The 13,957-nt window shown below is 42.5% G+C and overlaps 2 protein-coding genes across 7 annotated transcripts in view; one reads left to right on the plus strand and one right to left on the minus strand.

The window, feature by feature from the left end:
• Window positions 1-712, minus strand: part of YIPF7 (Yip1 domain family member 7) — a 39,137-nt gene extending 38,425 nt beyond the window's left edge. The window contains exon 1 of the mRNA XM_075930500.2: window positions 582-712. The gene's annotated coding sequence lies outside the window, so the exon portion shown is untranslated. The remainder of the gene's footprint in view (window positions 1-581) is intronic.
• GUF1 (GTP binding elongation factor GUF1) overlaps window positions 1-13,957 on the plus strand; it is a 658,241-nt gene that overhangs the window by 605,614 nt on the left and 38,670 nt on the right. For 2 of the 6 annotated variants that reach the window (XM_075930488.2, XM_075930489.2), the window contains exons 1-4: window positions 755-1,024; window positions 5,598-5,709; window positions 8,780-8,928; window positions 9,180-9,260. In XM_075930488.2, the coding sequence (XP_075786603.2) occupies window positions 755-1,024; window positions 5,598-5,709; window positions 8,780-8,928; window positions 9,180-9,260 (612 nt within the window). Of the gene's footprint in view, window positions 1-754; window positions 1,025-5,595; window positions 5,710-8,779; window positions 8,929-9,179; window positions 9,261-13,957 lie in introns of those variants that run through there. The other 4 variants (XM_025187372.3, XM_089777856.1, XM_075930490.2 and 1 more) reach the window with 4 other exon arrangements.

Raw genomic sequence — 13,957 nt, forward strand, 5'->3', positions numbered from 1 at the left:
AGATGGAAGAAAGAAACTCTTCCATTGCTTACACTTCCCTAAGGCATAATTTCTGTTGATATGAGAGAGAGAGATTGGTGGTTGATTTATCAGGTTTTCACTAGACCCACTGAATCAACTTCCAGGGGAATTGATCTCTGTAGCCCAGATCTCCTAGTAAGTGTAGCCCTGCCTTTATTCATCTTCTCCTTCTGGGGAAGGATTGCAGTCCGGAGCCAGGGGTGGTTGATTTAGTGGATCTAGTGAAGACCCACTAAATCGACCCCCAATGGATCGATCCCAGCAGCCTCTATCCACCCTATGGTGGAGGTTACACCCAGGAGTTGCTACCTGTACAACTGATCTTAAGTGGAAGCCTCTTCCGCACATGCGCAGAACTAGCTGGTCGTTGTCCTCCTGCCACTGGGTCTGCCCTTGTACTTCCGGGTCAGGCTCTTACTAGTAGCCGCCTGCCCGCGAGGGTCTAACGGGAGCCGGAAGTGCGACTGTGCCCTGAGCCACTCCCTCCTGTTGCACAACCCGCCTACTGGTAGCGGGGCCCAGCTACGGCGCGCGCCGCCGGAGGGTGGGGGGGAGAGCACCGCGCTAGCAGGCGTGCGCCGGCGGCCTGGGCTCGCGCTCCGTGTCCCCTGCCGCTGCCGAAGTCTCCCCCTGGATGGATCCCGAAGGGCGCCCGAGCCGGGCGGACCGGAGGCGGCTCGGCGGGGCTCGCGGCTGATCCCACGCGTGGCCGGCCGCCGGAGCACGGGGCAGCATGTTGTCCCTTGCGCCCCGGGCGGCGGGGGGCTGGGCCAGGCTGCCCAGCGCCTGTAGCGCTGCCGCCGTGTTACGCCCTTCGCCGTGGGTGGAGAAAAGCCCGGCGGATCATGCTGCCTTCACCAGACCCTGTAGTTCCCAAAAGAAGGTGACGCGCGTTTGTGTTCGGAACGGATACAGCTTCGGCAGACTAGACCTGCTGGAGCGGAGGGGAAGCCCGTTAGCCCACGAGAGTGTCTTTTGCCCCTTTAACTTGCCTAAATACAAGGTACATTCGTAAGGGAGTTAATCCTCTCGGATAGGCTGAGTTAGGCCTTCTTGTTAAACAAGGGTCGGGTAGTGACCCCTGTTTCGCAGTGCGAGACTGGCGGGAGAGCTGCGGCTTGCTGACCTATTCTTGACAGACCCCCACTCTCTTCATTATGAGAAGACCTTTTTAAAAATATACTCACACAAATAGCATGGCAGTACCATTGGCATTGCCAGTAGTATCTGTATTGAGTGTCCAGCAGATGTTTTCTTTTCTCTTACCCGACCCCCAGTATAAAAGGCCAAGTCAACACCAAAACTTAGGTTAACCTAGCTATATTGCTTACCAGGGCAATACAAATTTCAAGCTTCTGTGTAGATAAGTTAACCCCCACTGTAGACACTAGGGATGTAAGTGACTAGTTGACTGCCTGTCCTGGGGGGAGCCAGCCGATTTCCCCCAGCCCTGTCTCCATGCGGGGCAGGAGAGGTAGAGGCACAGCAGAAATAGCGCAATCAGGGACTGAAGCAATCTCTGCTCATGCCTGTTCTGTTGTGATTCTGATTTTGAAATGTACAAGAGCCCTGCTGGGGAGGTGCCCTTATCACCTAATTGAATACAGGCAGTCCCCGGGTTACATACAAGATAGGGACTGTAGGTTTGTTCTTAAGTTGAATTTGTATGTAAGTCGGAACTGGTACATATTTTGGGGAGGGACGGGGAGCTGGAGTTAGGTGGAAAAGACCCTGATTCTCATACAACTTCCTTATTCTATTTTTTGATATGAAGTTTTTTTTGGTTGATATTTTAATTAAAAATTGATCATACGTTTCAGTGTTTCATTCTATATCCAAATCTTCCTTTTGGGGTACCTGAAAGATCCCAGTTATTCATTTAATAGTCACAATCTTTGTTTTTTATAACTAAAAAAGTTTATTCAATGCATATTACTGTTCCAAATAGAATTTGCTACAGATGGTTCAGTGAAATGGGTATTAAGTGTAATCAATAGTCATTGGAGGGCACAGTGAAATATTGATAAAATCAAAGCTGTTGTTTTCTGCTGAGCAGAAAATGGAAATCCCTTCCTGTGAAGTGTGTGTGTGAATTCATCCACAGGATTAATTTTAAAGAAAAATTCTGTGTTGGGAACAGGAGTTTAGCCACAGGTGGGTCCTCATTGTCCACTCACCCACTTTGCAACCAGACCCATCCCCTCAGGGCTTACCCTTCTCCGCTCCAGCCAGGGTGTGGGGTTGGGGCTTATCCCCTCTTTCCTTCTGTCCTGCTCCTCCCCATTCTTGCCCACCCACAGCCACTGGGTAATTTTTCAGCTTCACCTCTGCCAGGCTGGAAGGGACTTGTTAATTTCATGTGACGCTAACAAGATACTTGCTGCTCTAGTGCTGAAGAGGGAAAGAGCTGTTGCTCCCAAGGTGGGGACTGTAACACAATGGGTCTCACTGCCTGCTGCTCCTGCTGTTCCCTAGGAAATTAATTTTTCCAATCTGGGGTGCCCCCTTTTGGCTGGTGTCTTGTTCCCCCCAGCAGACCCGCGCCCTCCGCAGCGAGAAAAGCCACTCCGTGTCTCCCTGGTCTGCTGGGGGGGAGACGCTAGCTCCCCATCTCCCTGGTCTGCTGGGGGGAAGCGCCGCCAGAGGCGGCGACAGTGGGGGAGGCACCCCGCACTAGCTGTGCCCCCCCCCCCGTTTGTAACTAGGTATCCGATGTAAGTTGGATTGATGTAACCCGGGGACTGCCTGTAGTTGATGGAAATCCCATTGGCTATTTGATATAAATTTAACATCTCTAGTAGACACAGCTAATCCTTGATCTAGCTACTACTTCTGAGAGAAGCGTATTCCCTAAATTGATAGAAAAACCTGTTATGGGGACCTATGAAGCATCTGTAGCAGCACACCTTCAGCATAGTTGTTGTGTAGATACTGAGTGTTTAAGTGAGGAGCTACCATTTGTGGTCCTTGGTTCAATTTGCAATGTCATCTTTAAAAAGTTTATTGTCCCTTTTATAAGCGAATGAGAAGGAACTCCCATACAACTCAAGCTTTTACTTTCATGAGGAAGAGAGTGGGGAGTATTAGTGATTGGGGTGGCAGTGCTATGTATATCAATTTTCTATATTTTCATTCTTACCTTAAATTACATTTGTTGTGGCCAAAGGTGGTTTATACAGTATCTTACAACTGTTTCAGCTCTGTCGACTGATCTTGCAATACTTCCATAAACCTACAATATACATTCTGACTAGCTGATTATTTTATTAATGAAGAAAACAGGCAACTATATTGTGTTTGTACAAATTTAAATGTGAATTAGAGTATGTAATTGTCACGCCAGGGGAAAAATACTAAAGTATCAGGTTTTGTATTTTTCATGAAAGTATAGTATGACCAGTATATTCATAGCAAGCTTAATGACTGATCTAGCACCTTTTAAACATGAAGGAGGCTTACAATAATATACCAAACACATCTAATTTGATTGGAATACAGAATAGTACAGGCAGTCCCCAGGTTACGTACAAGATAGGGACTGTAGGTTTGTTCTTAAGTTGAATTTGTATGTAAGTCGGAACTGGCGTCCAGATTCAGCCGCTGCTGAAACTGACCAGCGGCTGACTACAGGAAGCCCGAGGGCTTCCTGTAGTCAGCCGCTGGTCAGTTTCAGCAGCGGCTGACTTGGGGACGCCTGGAGCAGAGCAGCTGGGGTGCTGCCGGGTTGGTCCAGTAGCGCCCCTCCTCGGCGCTACTGGACAAACCCAGCAGCACCCCAGCTGCCGGGTTGGTCCAGTAGTGCCGAGGAGGGGCGCTGTGGGACCAACCGCGCAGCGCCCCAGCTGCTCTACCCCAGGTGTCGCGAGAAAAGCCTGGTATAGCTGCGCCCGTCCCCCCCCCCCCCAGCAGACCAGGGAGACGCGGGCGGCGGCACCGCCGAGACGCGCCGCGGTCCCGCCTGCATCCTCCGCGGCTTTGCTCTGCATCTCCCTGGTTTGCTGGGGGCTCCTCCCCCCAGCAGACCAGGGAGACGCGGATCAAAGCTGCGGAGGATGCGGGAAGCAGGACCGCGGCGCGTCTGGGTGGTCCCGCTGCCCGCGTCCTCCGAGGCTTTGCTCCGCGTCTCCCTGGTCTGCAGCTTTTCTCACCTGTACACGATATCTAACATGCCTATTTTTTTGTAGCTGAAAGAAGACTAAAAGTTAGCTGCAGAACAAGGTTTGCTTTAGAAATGTATAATAGTAGGACATTCTGCCAAAGACAATTTGATGTACTTTTATGGCCTGCTGACATCCAGATTCTGCAGAATTTTTTTATTCATGTAAAAATAAGTTTCTGGTGGTCATAGTTGTGAACGTATCTTCTAAATGTAAACAGATACATTCTTGTGTTCCTGCAAAAAGTTTGAAACCATAGCTCTAAGGTGTGAACGCCCTATAACTCTAGTTAAATGTATTGGGATGTTAAGACCAAAGACTATCACTTTAAAAGGAAGTATTATTTTTTTTTGCGTATGTTAAGAGATAGAATGGTCAAAAAGTTGGGTGGGGATAAATTGGTGCCTAAAAGCAGATGTAGATGGGGGAAAGAAGGAGACAAGTTAGTGACCCACGGGAGTATGAGGAAGGAAGGAAGAAAGAAATAGGAGGTTTCTTGAAGCTCAGCATATTTTCTTGCTCATGTGTCAATAAAATATAGAATAATTAATATGTAGAGGCATAGCCTTTTCTGAATCTTTGCATGCTACTTGTTGATATTGATAATTCTACTTCGTACTTTTAGTATGCAGGCTTCAATTTATACCCTGGGATTCAGTTGGACATCTGTTGACTAATATATACACAGTACCATAAGCAAGAACCATGTGCACAGTTGTGTTTATTTTGTTTTAGGAAATTTGGCCCTTTTCCAGCTGTCACTTCTTCCAACTTTCTCCCTCCAGTGCCTGAACTAGCAAGTTGGCCTGTTTTGAAAAGCAATTTGTGGGTTTTTCTTTGTCCTCTAACCCTCCTTCATCTTTGTGGTTTCTAATAGAATTTATTTGTAGTGATTATTGGGGGAACTGATCCCAAAAGTCTAATTTATATAATGGAATTAATTGCTTAGCTTAAATTTCTGTAGCTGGAAATTAAACTTGACAGAATGAAGAGTGAACTATAGCCTGATCTCAGCAACCTGATGTCTGAAACACTTACCCTAGTTATACTTTTCCCTAGCTTGTCCTCAGAATTATTTTAGAATGCTAAAACATTTGCAAAGCAGCTTCAAAATATATTAGTGATTGTTCTATCAGGACAAAAATTTGAATAGATTTAATAGTAGCTGTTCATGTATAAACATTTTGTAAGATTAGTACAAGTAGCTGAAACACACATCTATGGTAATGCAAGCCTTGATGGGGAAACAAAGAGAAAGGAGATGGGGGAGAAGTAAGGATTAAACTATTTTTCTCAAGTTCCAAAAAACATAAAGGAATGGAAAGTCGGCGGTTTCATGTATACAGATGGCATTCTGGTTTGTGAAATTACACCCTAATCTCTTTGTGAATAGGAATCTGCACATTTTATGTTTTTCAGGGAAAACTGGATATGTCTCTATTTCCTGTTGAAAATATTAGAAATTTCAGTATCATAGCTCATGTAGACCATGGCAAAAGCACTCTAGCAGACAGGCTGTTGGAAATTACAGGTAAGCAATATGATTTTAGACATTATGGTGCTTATGGTTGCCTTTACTTCTCCTGTGGGCAGGCATTGTGGTAGAACTATAGGAGGAAGTCTGTACAACATCTTACATCAGAGTTAAGCCTCCAATATCCATGCTGTTCTATTCGTGGGCTTTTCATGCACATACACAGCAGTTTTACAGCAGTATAGATTTTGGCAAATGGCAGACAAATCTCAATTACAGAAAACAGAGGTGAGAGGAAGGTGGAAAATGAATGAGGGAGGCATGTGTTGGGGTGTAGGATGAATATATTATATTTAGAAATGTAGCATTCTTTGTGCAACTCATGGCAAACAATTACTAGGTCAGTACCTAGAACAGGGGTTGGCAACCTATGGTTTGTGAGCCAAATATGGCTCACTAGGGAGTTTAGATGGGGCTTCAAAAGAGCCATAACTTAGTCCTCTGTAGCAGGGAGCCAGTGCTGGTGCTACAGCCTTATGGACTCCCCGCAAGATTAGAATGTCAATGCCAGCTTCCTTTGAGGCAGGGAGAGAGAGCCCCGAGCCACCCCACCAAATCCAGTGTGCAGGGAATGTGTCCTGCCCTTTTCCTTTCCTCGGCATGTGGGAAACCAGGAACCAAAAATGGCTCCGTGCACATTGCCATTTTCTTTCCCACGGGAGACACTTCCTGCAGGCTTCTCCTATGAATCCTTCTTGGTGAATGGGAGCAGCATCAGGCCGTGTTACATGCAGCACAAAGCAAGTAAGTGGTCTTCCCAACCCTCATTATCAGACACCCTGGCCCTAGCCCCACTCCTGCCTCCTTGCCAGACATCCTGTCCCCAGCCTGCTCCTGCCCCCCTCCTCCTGGCCAGACTTCACCCCTCACCCCCTCCTACATCTCACGCTGAGATCCTGCACCCCCATTCCTAGTCCATTCACTGGCAGCCCTGTCCTGTACACGTAACCCTTCATTTTTGACCCCACCCCAGCATCTGCAGACCCATCAAAACCACTAACCCTGAAACCGCAGAAGACTAAATCTGGCCGAGGCCTTGAACCACAGTTTTCCTTGCTCTTGCAGCACCAGTGGAGTGTGCTGTTTCAATTGGGGGCCATATCAGTGAGGGTTGGGGGGTTTTGTAGGGTTTTTTTTTTTTTACTTTGCTTCTCACTTCTGTGGTCCCCAATCCTGCCATAAATAAAGACGATGTTGAAACCTTTTGTGTTGAACATAATATTTTACTTTATTAAAAATGAAGCCTTTTAACAAGCCTCCAATTGAGGCTCAGTGTCATAACTCCTGCACCCTCCACGCACCAACCCTGAGCCCATCACTTACCTGAACATCCTGCCCTGAGCCCCTCATAGCCCCACATTCCCAGCCTCTTGCCATAACACTCCTGCATCCCCACGCACCCCAATCTTGTGCCCTGAGTCCATCGTACACCCCCCAGCCCCTTGCAATAAAATTGACAGAAGACAGCCTGAATGTGTATGTGATGCTGGATTTTACCAGTTCTGATGTAAACTTCAAGGAAATGTCTGAAAAGATGTCATAGAAGCCCCATTAAATAAAGTCTGTGAGTACATTGATATTAATTGTATATTTTCAGTCATGCAAATGGGCATTCTTATATGGCTCTTTGTTGACCTCTTGTTCTGAATTTTGAGGTAGTTTGGCTCTTTGGCTTGAAAAGGTTGCCGGCCCCTGACCTAGAATATTTATTGTACTTAAGCAAGTGGCGTTTGAAGGGTACTGATTGTTGGAATTTGAAAAGCGCATACAATTTTAGGCAGTCAGAAGGGGACTATTGAAACCTGGAAAATTAAGACAATGGTTTTGGGGATAAAACTTAGCATAGATGTTTCAAGGTTATCCATCCCATTTCAATGATGAGAGGTAGTTTACACTAGAGCTGACTGACTGGTGCAAAAAAATCTTCTGTATGTTTTTGTGAAAATGGAATTGTCAGGGGAATGTGTGTGTGTGTCACCTAGTCCATAACTTAGTGGTTCAGATACTAGGCTGGGATGTGGGAGATCCAGGTTCATCTCTTTGCTCTGATTTACAGCAGACTATTTCTCTCTTAAGTGCCCAAGGCTTAAAAACCATCCTGGCAGTTACAGAGATGTAGTTTGAGAGTCAAGATGTGGGAATCTATGCTGGGAATGCACACCCACCTGTTGACCTGGCTCTGTGTACATTAACAATTAAATGCAGATTCTGTGGCATCTCTGCTGTTATGCAGATCTGTTAACCTTTTCACGCCCCAGTAGAAAGGGTGCATGTAGTTGAGATATTGCTTCATTTTTGAGGATGGATTGCTATTAGACATAGAGGAACTATTCTACTGTTGAGTGATTCATGGGGGAAGGATTCCTTCAGCCCCACGCCAAAGGAACTCCCAGGTTATGGTCTGGGAATATGATATATGTCTTACTCTTAAACCTCCCTCAAAATGTCTGTTGATTGAAAGATAATATACTTGAATTTCTTTAATCTGGAAACTTTGGGAAATAGGCTCTGCCGGATTATGGAATTTTCTAGACCATGGGTGTTCACCATAATGAAGGGTAAACAAAGTCTATTACTAAAGCTTTTGTATGTACAAACCATTATAGAGTACTGTACATGTATAATATGTTATAAGCTAATTATTCAATGCACTGTATTTAAACTGTTACTGGGAATGGAGGCGCGAGGTCTGGGAAGGAGGTAGTATGCAGAAGAGTGCAGAGTGAGGAGGACTGGAGCAGGATGCAGATAGGGGTACAGAATCTGTTAAGATTCTGCATAAACAGACGCAGAAGCTCTCTCATGAAGAAAAGGGTCCTATGTGCCTTTGGAAAGTGGATTTGTCAAGCTTGCTCTTGTAGAAAGTCACCATTTTAGATCAATATTTAAATTTTGGGGGAAGGAATTCTTTCCTCTAGGATCACTAAATAGTTTGCAATGGCCTGTATTAGAAACTAAATGGAAACTACCATGCTCCTTTCAGACAATGTAAAATTGTTTTTGAGTAAAATATTATCTTTGTGTAAAATACAATTGTGTAAAATTCAATTATTAAAACATTTTTTAGGAACAATTGCTAAAACTGACCAAAATAAACAAGTGCTGGATAAACTGCAAGTGGAACGGGAAAGAGGGATCACAGTTAAGGCACAGACTGCATCTCTCTTTTACAATTATGAAGGAATAAACTATCTCTTAAATCTCATTGACACACCAGTAAGTTAAGTATAAATATTCGAAAATCACATGAACCTAAATGTCCTTACCTCACTTTAAAATGCGCTTACACTTTTTTTAAAATGTTAGTTTTGTCCATTATTCTATGGTATTAAATTTTGTAAATTAATCCTGAATATTTTTCCCTCACACAGGCTTCAGCTCCTGTATTAATATCATACAGAAGAAATCAACCAGACACGCTAGTTAAAGTTGTACGTGGAGTTCTAAATATCAATTTTTCTTCACAGGGCCATGTAGATTTTAGCTATGAAGTATCTCGGTCACTGTCTGCCTGTCAAGGTGTCATTCTGGTAGTGGATGCAAATGAGGTAGAGTTCCAAATTCTCATGTTCTACTTATGAAACCTCCTTAATAATTTGTTTACACTTCCATTCTTTTATTATCCTTTTACCCTTTGGGAAAGTGCTATTGCCATTTCACACAAAGAATACAAAAATGACTTATGACATATCCATTAGATATGTGCTTGTGGATATACTTGTCCTATGAAACAAACATGTAATAAGCTTAGTCGGTAACACTGTAGGATTAGCCCCCTGCTGAATCCATCTTGTTGGACTTTGAGTGCCTTCAATTCTAGTAAAGTCTGTGGAGTTGAAGGCACTCAGCTTCTTCCAGGAAGTGCTCAGCCGTTCACAGGATAAAATCCCCAGTGCCAAATTGATTCTGGAACTCTCATGCTGTAACAATGCAAATCAGACCAGTATAAGACAACTATATCCATATTGTTTATTTTTGTGATACAGTTAGGAGGACTTCAAATTGTTAGAGATTTTGAATTTGAAATTTTGCTTTGGTGAGACATTCCTACCTCTAGCTATTGTGTAGTATTGCTAAAAACATAACTTTGGTTACATTTATGCTTGTGACTGTTTTGAGGTCAGAATAGTTATCTGGTAAACAGTTATTTACAAAAAACTCATCTTATTAAAGCAACAGCATATCAAATAACATTAGATGCTGCCATATTGTTGAAAGCATACCCAAGCTAGTTACAGGCAAGTAAATAGTGTATATTGTATTTAATTAAACTTCAGTTTCATATAGGGATGTGCAGTTGAAACCTGAATTGATTCCTACCAATGGAGCTATAGAACACTGAAATAAGATTGATTTGTACAATTATATGTCACACATTATATTCAGTTTTCATTTACAAATAGTTTTATAGCAGGATTAATAAATGATTATTAGATCTTATAATCATATTTCAAATATTAGAATCTGCAAATTTAAGTGTATTCTCTGTGCTGTTATCCAAATCATTTATGACTGTCACATACATATTGATAGTGAATTATATTTTCTGTCTTATTAGCTATACTTTTTCTAATGGTTCCTACCATTCCATTAGGTTTTTGACTGTAACTGCATATTGAACAAGTGTTTTCAGAGAGCTATCCAATGATTCAATATCTCTTTCTTGAATGGTTATAGCTAATTTAGACTGCATCACTTTGTATGTATAGTTAGGATTGTTTCCTCCAGTGTTCATTACTTTGCACGTATCAACAATGAATTTCATTGTCTAGTCACCTGCTTTAGTGAAACGCCTTTTTTAAATCTTCAGAATCAGATTTGGTCTTACCTATTTTGAGTAATTTTGTATCATTTGAAAACATTTCTTCTTCCTGTTAGCCCTCTTTTCCAGATCATTTATCAATATTTTAATCAGCCCAGATCCCAGTACAGATCCTTGGAGGTCCCTGCTATTTACCTCCCTTTATTGTGAAAACTGACTCTTCCTATCTTTTATTTCCACTTTTAACTAATTGCTGATCCATGATCGGACCTTCCCTCTTATCCCATAACTGCTTATTGTATTTAAGAGCTTTGGGTGAGGGACCTTGTGAAAAGCTTTCTGAAAGTCCAAGTATACTATATCTACTGCTATAACAGAGCTATATCAAAGCTCTTGGGTAAATATCATCTGTTGCTGGTAACTTAAACGATAAGTCATCGGTTTCTTCCTAAACCTCCTGTGTTGACACCTCAGTCTGCGACTGTTCCTGAGATATGCCTGGGAATCTCTCCCTGTATCTCTTTCACTGAAGACCAATGCATTGAAATCACGTAGCTTGTTTGTAGTGGACTTATCTTCCTTGAGTGTTTCTTTAGCACCTCGATCATCCAGTGCAGGCTTCCTGCTTCTGGTATACTTAAACTTTTTGCTGTTAATTTTTCTGTCCTTAGTCAATTACTTTTAATTCTTTCTTATCCCGCCACCGTATATGTTTATGCTCAACTTACCAGAGTTTATGCTGCTTTTTATTTTCCTGAGTAATATTTGACTTCCAATTATGAAAGGATGTATTTTTGCCTCAGACAGCCTCTTTTGCTTTGTTGTTCAGCAATGATGGTATTTTTTGGTCAACTGACTGTTTTTCTTTTAATATACATTTACTTTGAGTCGCTACTGCAGTATCTGTTTTAAATAGTCTTCATGCGATTTGCAGGCATTTTACCAGTATGACTTTAACTTTTAATTTCTGTTAACGTATCTTCTTCATTTCAGTATAGATCCTCTTTTTGAACTTAAATGCTAGTGTAGTAAGTGTTTCATTTCTTTCCTTCCCTTTCCCCTAAAAAGATGTTTATGATTGTTATTACAGAGCAGTTCAGCTATATTCACCTTTTAGATTAGATCCTCTGCTCCACTTAGGATCAAAGCAAGAATTGCTTCTCCTCTTGTGGGTTGCAAGAGAGGCTGCTCCAAGAAGGAGTCATTTATGGTGTTTGCGTCCATTCCTGAGGTGACACATAAGTAGTCAATATGAAGATAGTCATCTGTTATTGTAGGGTTTTCTGTTTTGTAGTCCCTTCAATCTCTCTGAGCATTTTACTCAGTCAGCCTGGTCAGACGATAAGTAATATATTCTTATAGCTATTCGGTTCGTGTACAAGCATGACATTTCCATCTTTATAGATGCTATGATATAGCTTGAGCCAGTTAAGATTTTTGCTGTGACTGTTTTTTTTTTTAATGTATAGTGCCACTTCCCTACCAGAATAACCTACTCTCTCATTTGTGTATATTTGATATCTTAGTATTACTGTGTGCCATTGATTATCATCATTATTTCACCATGTGTTCAGGATACTTATTACATCAATATTTTCATTTAAGTTTACCCATCTTAGTACTTGGACTTACATAAGAACGGCCGTACTGGGTCAGACCAAAGGTCCATCTAGCCCAGTATCCTGTCTGCTGACAGTGGCCAGCACCAGGTGCCCCAGAGAGGGTGGACCGAAGACAATGATCAAGCGATTTGTCTCCTGCCATCCTTCTGCAGTCTCTGACAAACAGAGGCCAAGGACACCATTTTATCCCCTGGCTAATAGCCTTTTATGGACCTAACCTCCATGAAATTATCTAGCTTCTCTTTAAACTCTATTATAGTCCTAGCTTTCACCGCCTCCTCTGGCAAGGAGTTCCACAGGTTGACTACACGCTGTGTGAAGAATTTTCTTTTATTAGTTTTAAACCTGCTACCCATTAATTTCATTTGGTGTCCTCTAGTTCTTCTACTTAGGGAACTAATAAATAACTTTTCTTTATCCGCCCTCTCCACACCACTCATGATTTTATATACCTCTATCATATCCCCCTCAGTCTCCTCTTTTCTAAACTGAAAAGTCCCAGTCTCTTTAACCTCTCCTCATATGGGACCCATTCCAAACCCCTAATCATTTTAGTTGCCCTTTTCTGAATCCTTTCCAAGGCCAAAATATCTTTTTTGAGGTGATGAGACCACATCTGTACACAGTATTTAAGATGTGGGCGTACCATAGTTTTATACAGGGGCAGTAAGATATTCTGGGTCTCATTTTCTATCCCTTTCTTAATAATTCCTAGCATGCTATTTGCCTTTTTGACCGCCGCTGCACACTGTGTGGAAGTTTTCAGAGAACTGTCCACGATAACTCCCAAAATCTCTTTCTTGATTTGTCGTAGCCAAATTAGCCCCCATCATACTGTACGTATAGTTGGGGTTATTTTTCCCGATGTGCATTACTTTACACTTATCCACATTACATTTCATTTGCCATTTTCTTGCCCAATCACTCAGTTTGGTGAGATCTTTTTGGAGTCCCTCACAGTCTGCTTCTGTCTTGACTATCCTAAACAGTTTGGTATCATCTGCAAACTTTACCACCTCACTGCTTACCCCTTTCTCCAGACCATTTATGAATAAGTTGAACAGGATTGGTCCTAGGACTGACCCTTGGGGGACACCACTAGTTACCCCTCTCCATTCTGAAAATTTACCATTTATTCCTACCCTTTGTTTCCTGTCTTTTAACCAGTTCTCAATCCAAGAAAGGACCTTCCCTCTTATCCCATGGCCATGTAATTTACAGAAGAGCCTTTGGTGAGGGACCTTGTCAAAGGCTTTCTGAAAATCTAAGTAACAAATCTAGCATTTGTATACAAGCAGTTATACATATTATCAATATGCACTAGCTCTCTTTCCAGTACTTTACTAACATCTTTCCTGTCCTCTTTATTTGGACATAGAGTTTCCCCTTTAATAAATTGATTCTTAAAGAATGTCTCTGCTCACATAGTGTGTACCTCTATACCTGTTAACTTTCTTTTTGCCCTTAATTTAAAAAGTCCTTTACAGTTTTTTAATTTTACATGCCGGAAGTTTTGTTCTTTGGAGGTGTAGGTGAAGTCTGTCCTTCCTGTTATATACTCTTCTTTTCACACAAGATTCCCCAGTTACTAATACATCTAAACCCCTCCTCCCTATACTATCATCTCATCCATGTCTTGAAACCATGCAGTTCTGCCTATTTTTCTAGTTCTGTGTGTGTTACTGGAAGCATTTTGAAGAATGGTACCATGGAGGTTCTGGGCTTACATAAGAATGACCATACTGGGTCAGACCAAAGATCCATCTAGCTCAGTATCCGGTCTGCCAACAGTAGCCAATGCCAGATGCTCCAGAGGGAGGGAACACAACAGGTAATCGTCATGTGCTTCCAGACAAACAGA

This window comes from Pelodiscus sinensis, chromosome 4 (assembly GCF_052426305.1).
Source record: "Pelodiscus sinensis isolate ZL-2025 chromosome 4, ASM5242630v1, whole genome shotgun sequence".
Lineage (NCBI taxonomy): Eukaryota > Metazoa > Chordata > Testudines > Trionychidae > Pelodiscus > Pelodiscus sinensis.